The sequence below is a fragment of the Mycotypha africana genome (genome assembly GCF_025528875.1).
Source record: "Mycotypha africana strain NRRL 2978 chromosome Unknown BDF20scaffold_10, whole genome shotgun sequence".
Taxonomy (NCBI): Eukaryota; Fungi; Mucoromycota; class Mucoromycetes; order Mucorales; family Mycotyphaceae; genus Mycotypha; species Mycotypha africana.
The window spans coordinates 474170-488760 of NW_026515734.1; the positions used below are offsets into that span (position 1 = coordinate 474170).

At 36.2% G+C, this 14591-nt stretch overlaps 4 protein-coding genes across 4 annotated transcripts; 1 reads left to right on the forward strand and 3 right to left on the reverse strand.

The window, feature by feature from the left end:
- Positions 1-1400: 1400 nt before the first annotated feature.
- Positions 1401-3014, forward strand: BDF20DRAFT_826513 (uncharacterized protein; the record flags this gene model as incomplete). The annotated part of the gene is made up of 6 exons (XM_053078084.1): positions 1401-1503; positions 1592-1670; positions 1744-1793; positions 2033-2317; positions 2431-2604; positions 2713-3014. The coding sequence occupies 6 exons, from the start codon at positions 1401-1403 to the stop codon at positions 3012-3014; spliced, it is 993 nt and encodes a 330-aa protein (XP_052932772.1).
- A 1647-nt stretch (positions 3015-4661) lies between these two features.
- Positions 4662-7695, reverse strand: BDF20DRAFT_826447 (Nup93/Nic96-domain-containing protein; the record flags this gene model as incomplete). Its single annotated transcript, XM_053078076.1, has 8 exons — positions 4662-5255; positions 5333-5476; positions 5558-5742; positions 5854-6925; positions 7001-7138; positions 7217-7279; positions 7362-7470; positions 7529-7695. 8 exons carry the CDS (start codon positions 7693-7695, stop codon positions 4662-4664), a joined length of 2472 nt encoding a protein of 823 aa, XP_052932773.1.
- A 157-nt stretch (positions 7696-7852) lies between these two features.
- Positions 7853-9378, reverse strand: BDF20DRAFT_889275 (uncharacterized protein). Its single transcript, XM_053082124.1, has 5 exons — positions 9156-9378; positions 8874-9085; positions 8647-8788; positions 8433-8557; positions 7853-8360 (listed from the first exon to the last, which is right to left on the reverse strand). The coding sequence occupies exons 1-5, from the start codon at positions 9277-9279 to the stop codon at positions 7914-7916; spliced, it is 1050 nt and encodes a 349-aa protein (XP_052932774.1). The 5' UTR covers positions 9280-9378; the 3' UTR covers positions 7853-7913.
- A 607-nt stretch (positions 9379-9985) lies between these two features.
- Positions 9986-12081, reverse strand: BDF20DRAFT_889280 (Noc2p family-domain-containing protein). The gene is made up of 3 exons (XM_053082125.1): positions 11800-12081; positions 11676-11727; positions 9986-11595 (listed from the first exon to the last, which is right to left on the reverse strand). Exons 1-3 carry the CDS (start codon positions 11942-11944, stop codon positions 10419-10421), a joined length of 1374 nt encoding a protein of 457 aa, XP_052932775.1. The 5' UTR covers positions 11945-12081; the 3' UTR covers positions 9986-10418.
- Between the last annotated feature and the right edge of the window lie 2510 nt (positions 12082-14591).

Consider the following 14591-nt stretch of genomic DNA (forward strand, 5'->3'; position numbering starts at 1 on the left):
TTTATAACCGGTAAAGAAGTCAAAGTTGGAAAGCCAGAGGTCTCATATCTGTACGAGTGTTATATTGACACGGAGGATTATATTAGGAGCAACAATCCACTGAGTCTATCTATTACTTAAATATTGACATATTCACTTATCAGATGATGTGGTATTCAACGCAATTATATAAAGGCGTGCAATAGATGTTTATTCAACTAGAACACACGTCGTTACACATTTACGACAATCTACAAATAGTAGTTGGGAGAGTTCTTTGACAAAATACAATCTTGAAATCAAAAAGTGAAATGTAGCATTTTAGAGAATATCAAGCTGTTGCAATGAAGCTGTTCATTATCTATGGGAAGATTACTCTTACTTTCCAGAAAAGAGAGAGAAAAACTGGACCAATAATATATGTTCTACATCTTTCATGCTATAAACTTATGCTGTCAATAATTGATTTGGCAGTCTAAAGAATAAACAACGGCAGAATGCGGTAAAATGTAATAGATCGTAGATGAACAGAACTAGTTAAACTTTACAAAACGCTAACAGGGGAGCTTGATCAATGACAAACTGACCATTCTTTGTTCATGTTCGAGTCCTTTATCTTATCAGTATTCTTTAAGGCCTTTTCTCTGATTATTGAATCAACTTGTAATAGATCTGATAGTGACTCTATAGTTAGTTGCAGTATTTCTATCCTCTTGCTTAAACATTGCGGTACTGAATCAATTACTCCTCGACCATTTGTTCAGCCGAGAGAAATGGTAGCTACTAGAGGAATCGCATTCAGAAATACTTTTTGGGGTCTGATATCCATCTTCGAACAAATCAATCAAAGAAGCAGTTCGAGACCTGCTAATAGAATGGCCTTCTTTGTTTAAGTGCATATGATTAGTATTGGCTAACTTTTAGGCGTTGATAGATTAATTGTTGACTTCTGCAGGTATTCAGTTAGCTAACTAACGCTGTAAACCTTGTACAAAACATTGAATTGAAGTTCTATATGATAAAGAATCAAAAAAGACCAGAAGTATAAAAATAACTGGCAGTACCTGCTAGAATTAAGGCCCGATCGTGACTTCGGTGGCCTGATTTCCTGGTCTCCATTTAGGGAATCAATGACTGATTTAAAAGACAGAAAGTTGCTTTTTTTCAGTTCTTTTTTATTAAATTACTCCACTACCGTTTTTCTGGATATGCAAATACTTGGCGTTCATAAAAGTAGACTGTTACAGGCAGTGGCTGTAAATCGGCAATATCAACAACACCATTTCGCTAATGTCTTCTTCTACGATAGAAGTTTCTTGTGCAAACGTATGTTTAGTCAGAAACTTCACCCTAAACACCTTGATTGTCATTCTTCAACTACTTCTACCTTGTACAAAAGTCTGGGGCAGAGGCCTCAGTTGATGAAAAAGCAAGCACTATCTCCATCAATTGCTCTTGGTGGAGTCAGACTACATGGAGGTCATCATCATGACGGAGATATTGTATCTAGCCTTCAGTCCTCAAGTAAGGAATAGCGGACGAGAAATTAGAAAATTGATTAGTAATGTGCAAGAATGAATTCTAACACTCCAAAAAAATGTTGTTCATTCAGGTAAACGAGGTACTCGTATTACTATCATTGGCTTAGCATCAAATGTAGGCTTAACTGTGACGAAGGGTATAGCAGGATGGTAACAATCAAGCAAATTGAAGAGTTTCAGGAACAAAACACGTTCAATTCTGTTAATGCATGCTTGTCCTTAGGGTGATGAATTCGGCTTCATTATTAGCTGAGGCGCTCCACTCATTCAGCGGTAAGGATACACTTTACATTCATTTCTATTGTATTGCATGTTCTTAATACTAACAATACATCTTCTATTTTCTGCTTTAAAGATTTACTCAGCGATTTTGTTACTCTTTATACTTTCAAAATGTCAAGAAAGCCAGCTGACGATATATATCCTTACGGCTATGGTAATGAATGATGACAACATGGAGAAAAAAATCAAAGTGCTCATTAAGTTAATTATCTTTTCCTTACGCTATGTAGGCAAATTTGAGACAGTTGGATCGGTGACAGTGTCCTCATTATTATTAGCAGGTGCTGTAACCATTGGCTGGCATTCATTTGATCTTTTGATAACAGCACTTCAAACTTCAGGGTTTTTACTTTCAGACACCTCTGCAGCAGCTACAGCGGCCATTGAAAGTGTAGCTTCAACCTCAACCCCGAATATTGAACACGCACAACATGGACATGGAGGTGTATTGGATCCAAATGCAGCCTGGTTTGCATTGGCTAGTGTGATTGTTAAAGAATGGTTATACCGTGCGAGTACAGTATCATTGAATAACTGAAAATTCTTTGCGTTTAGATTGACGCTATAGTGATAAAAGTAATACTGGAGACAAACATCTAACGAATTTTATTGTAAATCTTGATAATAGCTGTTAAGGTCGGTAGAGCGGAAAGGAGCGAAGTGCTAATGGCGAACGCATGGCACCATCGATCAGACGCGTATTCTAGTGGCGTTGCCTTAGTTGCTATTGTAGGCAGTTATGCTGGTTTACCTGTATTGGACCCCATTGGTGGTCTTGTTGTCTCAGGCATGCTCATGAAAAGTAGCGTGGGCCTGTTATGCTCGTCTATGAAGGAGTTGATGGATAAAGGAATACCTGCTGAACAAATAACATCTATCAAGTCATCTATTGCACAAATTAAGGAAAAAGAAGCGGACCTTATCGATTTCCATTCGGTCAGAGGCCGTAAGCAAGGCCGTTTCAACCATGTGGATCTCGTTCTGAGATTAAATCCGAACATATCTATGCAATCGGCAGATCAGATCAGAGAAAAAGTACGTGCAAATGTGAGGAATAGTTGTGATAGCATTCAGGACGTTATGATCTATTTGGAAGATGCGACGGCAGTAAAGCAACAGAACGATTTTGAACATAATCACCATCACGACCACGAACATGATGATCACGAGCACACGACAACAGTGACGACACATCATAACCACCAACATTAGAGAAAGCTATATTTTAGCAAACATTCAGTAAATTTATCGCTACTGAATTTAGATAGATTACACTGTTTCATTTTACAAACTCCGTCGCCTGTTTCGTCAGGAGGAGCTTGGTTGCTTCCTCTGTAAAGTATATTTATTGACTTATACATAGTATATGCATATATATATTATTACGTGTATAATTAACTCTTATCCTACAATGACTACAACAAAAGTTCCTTACATTGCTCTCAAAATAATATCAGCAAGCTGTTTATTCCCATCTCTTCTATCCGGATGAGTATTTACGTACCTTCAATCAAGCTTCATCAAAAAATAACTACCAATGAGACTTGTTTCATCGAGTACTCTTCGGACCATGCAAGATAAGTTTGTGGTATATGTATATATTTTGCTATTTCAGATCAACGAATTGCTGTCCGACAATATAACTGATAATGCCTGCTCTTGCGTAATATTAGTGATTGCCTTTACGACTGAAGGGTATACCACGCTTCCAACTTTATTCCGGTCACTGCAATTGAAAGAGAATGCTGGCTCATATCCGCTTCAAACTGCAGACTGACCATCGACATTCTTTTCTGTTTCTGCAGCTTCCCAACCGTTTTTGGCCGCCACTTCCATATTGTAAACTTTCACTGAATGATTTTAATTCTAGTATATTCTTTTTATTTTGGTGATATAAAGGGGCAAATTACAGTCAATCAATAGACAAAGACTAAATAAGGTAGAGGTAGAAATGGTTGCATTACCCTTTCCTTCTCTCTTTTTAAAAAAAAGGGGCGCCGGTAACTTCAACACTTGTTGTTATTTGCTCTCATGTTCTTTTTGAATATATGCCTATGCTGGCTATTTAACCTGTTCTTTAGTGTCACGGTTCACTTCTATTTGTTCTAACTCCTAGTTTCTTCTGCTTGCCAAGTTGTTTGGACGTCCTACTACCATATGTACATGCCGTGCCTTTCCTCGCCAGAAACAGTATGCGTCCTTATTTTTATGCCTTTTCACGTACTAATAGTATATACATTTATCACATTTCATTGGTCTGTCTCGAAATTGGGTATCGTAGTTCATATACTCTATCAGTAATGCAAGACTAATTTGATATGCACCCTATTACCTCCATATTCAAACTATAAAGAGCTTGAACCATGATTTCATCATTCATTTTTTGCTAGTCAGTTTTTTTCTTATCGTTGCCTGTTTGAGATTTATGCTAAGTAGTGTTGATCTGAAATACAAAAAGTCGAACACTCATGATAATAACAGAACAATTTACTCTCATTCTTAAACCTCGACTGACGTGTATGTTAAAAGACCCACGTTTTGCACTCCTCATAGAAACTGTACTTATATGTTTAATACAAGTTCCCACCTATATTTCTTAACCCAAAGCATTGAGTATATTTTGCAGTTGAGATTGAAGAATAAACGATAAGAGAAATACTCGCTTGAACAGTTTCTATAGAAAAAAAAAAGCAATAGATACATTCATCTCACTATACGTTATTATACATAGAAAAGTTTCAAGATCTGATACATTCATAACTGTGTTCATAGTAGTACTTAATTGTTATAGAGGAGATATACAAAAAAAAAAAAAAAAAAAAAAAAAAAAAAACGATGAATATATCACATTTCATTTATTTAAATGGACTTTCTCTTGGTTTCCATCAACATATCAACTCTATTTAAACGGATGATAATATCCTTGGGTATATGGAACTGGATCATACCCGCAAAGGTCAAAACGGCGCGTGCTTTCTTTTCCAACGAGTCAATCTGTGATACGGGCACGGATTTAATCAATAAATGGGCAGACCATGTCTTGTACAAGATATCCATTGCATTCAGCAATAATTCTGGCACGGTCTTACGAATGCTGCTGTCCAAAGTATTGAATTGATTCACCAGCATTTGTATTTTCTCAAAGTTGTTGACCAAGGGGATCACATCGGCCTCTTCTAATACATGCATAGCAGGTTCATAAAGCTCCTTTTCATAGAAGTCACGGAAGCGCAAAAGCTGTATCAATTTACTAATAGTATGACGACGTTGATTGTCAATGGTGGAGACAAAAGCTTCGAGATTTTCGTGATAAGTAAGAGTTTCCGTGGCAAATTTAATAGTCTCTTCATTTGAAGCGGTAGACAGCGAAGGATCGGCAGTTCTATAAAATTGAGGTTGCTGGAGTGCATCGCTTAGTTTTTTAATCAATACATCAACCATTTTTTTGAAATCCTATATTGGAAGAGTATATTGTTGATAAGTATTGAACGTATAAAAATATTGGGCATGCCAAAGTGAATACTACTTACGCCTGATAAGCTACAGATATAAACTGCGTCAAAGCAACGACCCGTTTTCACACATAGTTCGGCTATGGGGTGCAGAATTTGATCAGCGTATTCCTTGGCAGTATTTATATGTAATAACTTTGCTTGAAGCTCAATTAGGCCAGGCTTTTTTTTTTTCAAAAAAAAAAAAGACACTATTCAGTTCTTCAGCTCGTGCTTTAATTTCGATCTATTTCCACAACTTACTGATCGCTGAGTATCGTCAATATCTCCAAGGAGTACTCTGAATTTTCCTTTCGTCATGACAAATTTATAAATGTAATGCTTCGCCGTTTGTATCATACTGTCGTCAAAATAACCATGTTGTGGTGAGTAAACAGATAGAAGAAGTAGATATTGAAGTGCATTTTTGAGATCATTTTGAATGTAGACTGTGACATATTGGTAAATAATTTGAGCGACATCCAAATACCATACAGTCTTTACTCGGGAGTCTGCAACAAGCAATTCCTCTTTCTGCGTCCTTTCTGAAGATGGCTGACTGATTTGGGGAGGGATCCTTATCAATCCGTAATAGTATAAAGCAATAGCAAAATGAACAGCTTCTAAGCGAAGATGCTTGTGTTTATAAAGGAAGTCGATTGATTTTTCAAACTGCAACGTCAATAAGAGAATTTTGAAATAAATCCATGGATTGGCACCTTCTGAACCGTACTCTCTACTGTTTTGTGTAATTTGATCTTGGAAGTCACTCAATCTGTAGCGTTCAGCTTCGTTAGGTTCAATGTCCGTGACCTCTCTTATCAACATCATTTGAAGCCAAATATAATCCTCGGTTGTCTTAATAATATCGGTTGAACTCTTTATAAGTAATTCACATCGTCCCATGATCTTGTAAATTAACTTTTTATAAGGGTCTGTCCGTTCTCCACCATTTTCCAATTGAATATAATCGGCTAAAATATTTTCTTTAGTCGTTCTTGACACGCAGTGGTCATCAGATGTCATAAATTCGCTAAAGTAAAGAGGGAAATCTCTCTCGGTTGTAAAAAGCTCGCGATTATGATTGACATATTTCATAGCTAATTCATATTGTCCGCTGCGTAATAGATGGTATATGAATACCCACACAGGCTTGCCCTCCTTTAATTCCAAATGCTTGTTGATCCATCCTGGGGACGAAGAGCTTTTGTATACATGTTCGATGTATGCCCATAAACGATACGAATAACAGGGAATACCGCCTATCTGAATCTTTGCTGCGTTTCTATTCAAATACTCATTCAACGATCGCATATAATCCTCCTCTAACCATTTCTTAGAAGACTGAATAAGCTGGCGACGAACACGAACAGCTTCTGCACTTTGACTATCCTTTGCAATATAGCTTTTAACATATCGTCCTTCTAAGCGTTGTTCTTCGTCCGTTTGATCTGTTACTGTATGATGAACCAAATGATCGACTATATTCCATGCTTCTGTAGCACTATCCTGAAACTTTTGTAGTTCGGACATATTACGTTGTTTAGATAAAGGATCGATCAGATTAAAATCCATATCAGATAACCTCTGCTCGTTGAGCTGTGTTATAACATTGGCGTAATCATTAATTCTCTATAGTGATCAATAAAAAACTGTTTGAGCGACTAGTAATATAATCAGTAACAGTATTCAAAGGAATCTTACAACAATGCCCATTGAATTGTTATATTGCTCAAATTCTCTATAGTCATTCGCGTTTATTTCTTCTTCCATACGTTCTGTGTCGATTGCACTTGTGTAATCCGCATATTGCTTTTCATAGAAAGATTCAAAATCCTCATAATTCTAAGAGTATATCATAGTCAATGATTGGATTTAAAAAGCCAGATTGACTGAAGAGTCGAGTTTACGAAGATACTCTACCACTTTGCGTTGCTCCTCAATTATATCAATTAAGATCATTTCATGCTCTTCCTGCAAAAATTTCTATCAACAAATGAAGCATAGTATTAGTTTTTAGCTCGCTGCTGGAAGGCTTTTGTTAATGAAGGCAAAACTGTTGGCCTACTTTGAGATCGGTATTATGTTGTATCTCAACTTCTTGGAAAAAATTGTCATAATTATTCGGTGTTGATAAACGCGTTGTGTTTATACCACTGCTATTCAAAAAATAGTGACTATAGTAAAGCATTATTAGTAAATAGAAGGACTGAAGTTTGTGCATTAACTCCATACGCCTCTGCTTGCCGCTCAGGTGTGGTTTTTAGCGATGTCGTTAATTGTGTTGTCCTGTCTTCAAGTGATTTTAAATCCTTGTGAAATAGCGGGTAATTTTTACGATCCTCTAAAGGAATGAGAATTTCTGCTCTTTCACGAAGTGTTTGAAAAACCTTGGACGACATAGTATCTATGGTCGTGATCGGTGGAATATTATTGTTAAAGTATGGATGAAAGATTCGTACTTTGAAGCACTCAAAACACGTTTAACGGAAAAAGGGAGAAATAAGGCATAGTTCACAGTCACATCACTCAGTAACTTTCACTGCGTATGTTATTCAATTCATTATGCAAATTGGGTTTTTTATTTTTGATCTAGAGTACAAGAAATAATTGACATCGTTTACAAAACTTTATACAAATGAACTTGCTTAATCTCTTCTAGTTCATCTTCATGAATTTCCTGAAACCAGCCGGCATCATAAGTTAGCTTGACTTCTTTAACCCAGCCACGTAGTAACTTTGATGCTGATAATCCTGCTTCTCTCAATTGTTCCTGCAACGAAGGTAGTGTCACAATCAACAACCCAGGTTTCTTCTTAGTTTCATTACGAATAAACTTCCAAATTTGTTGCTGAACAGGTAATTCGTTAAAAAATTGAAAGACGTTGTTCATAATGATGATATCGGCCTCCTGAGATATAAGTTCAGGAATAGTTTGAATATCTTTGCACAAAACGGAGACACGATCATCCATTTTGAATTTCTTAATAATGTCTTGCTGTAATTTACAGAACCATTCATTGATTTCAACGCCAATTAGTTTACGTGCACGAGTAAATAGATGACCCTGCGAAAAATAGATGCCAGAGTGAAAATCAATCCACCCCATCCTTTACCATGTGTAATGCCCAGAACTTACTGTGTAAAGAACGGCACCTAATCTCGATCCAATATCAACAATCACTTTATCTTTAGCTTTATCAGCTAAAGCTACTTGGTAAAGGAACTGCAATTGTATCACCGAGGCTGAATGTGAAATGAAGTCTAGAAAGCATTATGAAAGGTGTTGCTCGTCAATATTCAAATATGGATAGACTGTAATAAAATAAAATAAAATAGAAAGCAGTATGTACTTAATGGAGCAGTATTCTTTGAATTACAATCCAAACAATAGTTGCGAGACATTTTGCCTTCAGCACATAATTCATCCACATCTTCTTCAGAAAATAAGAACCCATCAACATGCACAGTATTTTGATCGGTATAACCTTCAAACTAGCAAGTGAAAAATGCTTCTTTAAAACGAAATCGACAATTTCGTAAGATAGAAACAACATTGTTTTTTGGTTTTTTTTTTTACTTCTGGTGTCTGAGGAATAGCTGTCTTTTCTCCAGGAGCTTCCGCTGAAAGAGGTACTTTTGTACGTAAATCTTTGATGATACGGCCCAGACGCATCATTTTCGCATCACTGACAGGTTGGAAACTTCCATCATGTTGCTCAACATCCATATCCTCTGCAGTATCAATATCATCGCTATGTTGCTGACCGTGAATTTCTTCATGATATTTTTCTATTCATTATAAGTGTCAGTGTAGGCAAAAGTGCATAATTGCAATCGATCGATCAAGAACATTTTTTACCGATCGCTTCTTGTACAAATTCTTGAAAAGCATGCAGCTGTGTATCATTCAATTCAGAAAGAAGATTAATAAAATTTTCTTTGGCAGTTTCAAGCTTATCAAGCTGAGGAGCTTCTTGATTCATTCTATGCTATTATGCTTTTTTTATGAGAGAAAAGTTAAATTGTATGCAGATTTGACAGAAATAAAAAAGCAGTGGCTTCATCAAAATTGCCAAAAGGCGGATAACGAAATGTATTGGGCATTTTTTCATTACGGTTGAATAAGACTTTTATTTATAATCCAATAAAGACGATATATTTCAAGCTTATCTAAATTGCCCAGGAAAGATTCAGATGCTTTACAGAGCCAAAGACCCCTTTGGGCTTCAGGTAAAATAGATGGGAGCTATGACGCTAAATTTAGGGAAGCAGGTAATCAATCAATAAACTGTTGACCGAGAAGCGGTAGGAGAGGTTCTTGGTCATGTTGGAAGTAATCGAGTTTAAATAAGACGTGTCATAAGGTGGGCCAACGTTAATATCATATGTGAGTTCGTTGAGGGATTTGAAGGATTACAGTTTATACCTCTTTTTCGCATGTGATTTCAACTTTTTCGTATAAAAGATTGGATACTTCTAATGATTAAATTTAGATAATCAGTGATTGTTTCGACTAACAAAGAAAGCAGCAATAACAGTTGACTATATAACCGATCTTGGAAATGTTCTCCTGAACTTGTCAGTAACCTATGGTGTTTCAATTGTTATCAAAACTTGTTTGTTCTCGAATAGTATCTCCCTTCATCATTTTGGGCTTTAGAGCGCTTTGTAATGCAGTCTTTTGGGTTGCAACAAAAAGTTAGTAAGTTAAGCATAAAGGCACGCATTAAAGTGTAAAATTGAAAAACCGCTGATTTATTTCTTCAAACAATGTCCATTGCATTGCAATTTTCAAGGAAAAATACAGTATCTCGTCAACTATCATATCAACAAATTGATCGATATTTAAATCTTCCAGGTGCTTTATTTTCTTCTTGAAGCTAAAAACGCACCCAAAGGCGTCCTTTCAAAATCTGTAGTTCTTAGAAAAGCATTGACTTCGTCTAATTTAGTGGGGGTATAATCAACGTTTGATCTTTTCTGCTCTATAAAATTTTTATGCTGGTCCATCTTTTCCACTAACGTACGCATTGACTTAGCGAAACGTGTTCCTTTTATTTTGTTCAGGAATTCCTTCAACTAACGACAAGGATTATACTTTAGCATTAAAAATAAAATATCATTATAATCGCAATGGTTGTCTTACCTTATGAACTGCAGGAATGGCCAGCTCAGGAAAAGCAATGGATAAACCTTGACAAGCGTAATAATCCAATATCAGATCGTAGGCCGTCTCAAACACTATGTCTTGATAATTTTTTGTCTGTATATATACTTTAGGTGTCTTTAAATGTAATTCCCAGTTCAACTTGGGCAGATCGTCTACGGCTGGGTAATTGTGACCGGATTTGAACAAATCACTGTTCAAAATTTCAAACATATGAGAAGCTAGAGGTACATAAATACCTGTTGCATCAAGAAGTGAAATCAGAGTTCGAAGAAGATGAATACGTAAGGGTAAAAATTGTGCTGTAGGATTCAGACGGATGGTAAGCAGAATGAGATCAACTAAAGGCTGGACAACCGCTTGCATGGGTGATTCTGCTCCTGCTTTGGCCATAACCATAACTGTGGGGTCACACGTCACTGAAATTACGTTCGTCCAAAAATCAAGACAACTGATATACTGCCATGTGTAAATCTGCTTGAAGCTTTCTACTGTTTGTCGCTTTTTGGCAATTTTCAAATGATCTGCCAACTGAGTGATATAGACATGAGCATGTTCGTGACTGAGACGAAAATCGATGCTATAAATATCGGCTGCTTCTTCCAACATTTGTTGCAATACCGGTAAACTAGTTTCCGTAATCTTGTTTGTGGCACGGTGGGCGAATACTAAATATACACCTTTCAGTACATTAGGCATGTAGTTTCTACGGTTGCTGTCAACAGCGGCTGTACCGAGATATTTCATGGCTTTATAACAGGCAGATCTGGTTTCCTCTAAAAGAGCAATATCCGACCAACAATCCAATAAAACGCGGAGATACTCGCGGGCCAATGTAGGGAAATGCCCAAAGTATTTTGTATAAGATTCTACGGTGGCCAAAATGTGCTGAATTGTATCGTCTTCCGGAAATTCGTGAAGATATCGAACAGATTTGGTTAGAAATTTCTTGATCAACGGCTCTTTCTCTTCTTTCGTCTTTCCCGTTAGAATGTCTTCTTTTAATTGAACTACTTCTTCTGTAGGGTCGACATCTTCTTCCATATCATCTTCGTCATCGCTTAATTCTAAGGATTCGTCTGTATCAATTACAAAGTTGCAAAAGTAGTCTTCTGTATTGATTTGTGGCTTTCTATAGTTGATTGTAAAACATCGGAACGGTCAGTAATGACTCAACGATAGGGCGAAGTAATCTATACACAAAGCACATACTCTTCGGCGACTTCTTCAGTCTCTCCAACCTTCTCTTCATTAGTATCTCCACCTTGAGAGAAAACAGCATTAATTAATGACTCAGAACTAATAAGACGAATTTTCAACGCGTGATCTAAGATACCATTGTCTTCAACTTTTTTCCCTTTACGGCGTAATTGCCTGTTCTGAATTTGTCGCTTAAACTTATTTACTTCTTTTCTTCGTTTTAAGACACCTTTTAACTTAGTTTTCTGAAATTTGATGGTTGACTTCTTCTCTTTTCCCATTTTTGAAATTGTAATGTACTCCTGGTTTTACGAGAATGTCCTGGATGAGGTATGATCTGTGAGATTGTCAAAGCAAGTTTACCTTTTCTGAACCATGAATTTCCACATTTGCAGATTTGGAAATTGTGACCATTAATTTGTTCAGACTGAATAGAGGCTTAGCAGACTGCATGAATTACCAATGTTGTGTGTATCATTTATGCACATAGCCGAAAATATCCTCTATATCTTTAAGCGTATGCTGTTTATAACAGTTAACATTTAGCTTTGATCAAGCAAATACGTATCAGCCACCATCTAATATTATCTGCGCTTAGTTAGAATACATTTGCGGGAGCTTGATTTACGTACATTATAACTACCTCTTGCTGAGTGAATAATAGTAGAGTCGTCTCATTTGATCTTGTTCAAAATCTTATTGGACAAAGCTATCTTTAGATCTTTCCGCTTAATGAAAGCAATGCCTTTTCTCAGTGTAACATTGCTTGCTTGGGGAGCACGCAATTGCAATTTATATAAATATCATGCCACCATTGAAAACCGAGCTCCTTTTTCCATCGTACGATAACAATAACCATTCTTTCTCTAGCAAATATTAATTGTATAAGTTAAAGATGACGCTCGCTCTCTTTGACATCGATCCCATCTACCTCCGTGCGAGATATAGTAGAAGAATCGCCTCGGATAATACAGATACAACTAGCAAAAGCGAAATTAACCTAACCACCGAAACCCAATTTGTACAGACGAAAAGCAAGCAATCTACCTCCAGCAGCATAATCTATCCATTTCAACCTAAAAGTAAAACTCTAAAAAGTGAATCGAGAAGTAGAATTATAAATGCAACAATAACAACAAATCCCATCGATAGACTTATGTGCTTCTATCTATGATCCTATTATGGGCTCGACTCGTCCCGTATAAAATATTCTAGTACTATCTACCAAGTTTTTATACTATTTAACAGCAACGTTAGTGTTTAATCTCATTCTGTAGCTGCCGTCTCTTGCTTTCCTTTTTTGTTTCTAATTTTGCCTTCTAACCTCGCAATAAACTCTTATACCTTTCCAACCGTGTGTCAACTAGGAATCTAGGTGATTATGTATAAGAAAGAATTTCTTGCTGCAGTACTGCTGTTCTATAACAATTGTGAACACTCTATTCAGTTCAAAAGCAATTGTAAATTTCTCGGATACTCTATTTCATGAATATCGAATATTGGGTCAGTTAAACAAGAGATCTCTGTGAATTCACGAAAAAAGCGTTTCAAAAAGGGGATCAGAACGATGCCCCAAAAAAAACAGCCCCTGATTTATGGATGTAATAAGTTGAGAAGTTGAAGTAATTCAATGTAGTTATAGCAGTTGTCAAGAATTAAACATGTCCGTCGTTTGCAGAGATAGAAGTCCTTTAGTGATGACAGACTTTGTAAAGAATATAACATTATATACCAATGGAAGTATTAACGTATCTGTATAAAACGAAACACCTTACTATGTACGAAGGAGGAAAGGCAGACTTTGGGCTAAACATTCCCAAGCTGTTGTACATTTTTTAATAGCATTACGCATGGTTAATAATGCTGATGGAGCCATCAGGTACAGGTCCCTTTTTCAATTTTGAGATCCTAAATGATGGTTAAGTATTGTTTAATCAAGAATTCGCGAGGGAAGCGCTCCATTATTTTACTTTTATTCAAATGTTTTCAGTGCTCTTTCTATTCAGTAATTACTAACATACGAGTGCCAATTATTGGCTTCATATTGGAAGTGCTCCATTTTGACACTCGACAATCAATAAATCAACTCTTTTTTGCCATTACCTCAGACGATTATAATTATAATACACATGTTACTGCTGTTCAAGTTGAGTTTAATAAAGGGTAAGAAAACGCATGCTTAGAATAAGTAGACAGCATTTCAACGAATCGATTACATAATAATGATGATTTTGTAATGATGATTTTGAATGTCCATAATATGAAGCAAATTCAACACGCCAACCACTCTCAGACGCCACGTTTGAAAGCATTATGGTAATGTTTAAAGGCATTCCAAAAAAAAAAAAAAAAAAACAACGTTACTCTGAGTCAAAAAGCATAGAAGGGGAATAGCCCTTCATGAATCTAAATCGTCTTTTGCCTTTTTATTCGTGTTGGATATACATGTTGACAAGGTATCAGTTAATTTTTGTATATTTTTGGCTAAGCTTGTTGTTGTTATCTAAAAAGATAGTACATCTATAAACAGTAAAATTTGCTGCGTAATTAATATAATGTTTATTTGTTTTTCTTTCATAATGATCATCAACAATTCATGGCCTGCCATAGGGTTTCAAGCCATTTAACAATAGTGCTGTAGATCCATCTTTTTCACTGCTATAGAAAAAGCTGTGGTATGCCATACCGCATTTGCAGAGACTGACTTATCATTTGATATAAGGAAAATAGTAATTTTTTGATATGGTGCCAGTTCTAAAAGCTTTATAAAATTCTTGCTGTTGAACCATATAGTTTATTCATATAGAATTATTAATATACTCATGTTGTTAATACACAAGGTCGATTAATACATTACATAACGTCCTTATCAACGTATCATGTAATTTCGAACGAACAATTTTGTACTCTTGAACTATCATGGAGAGC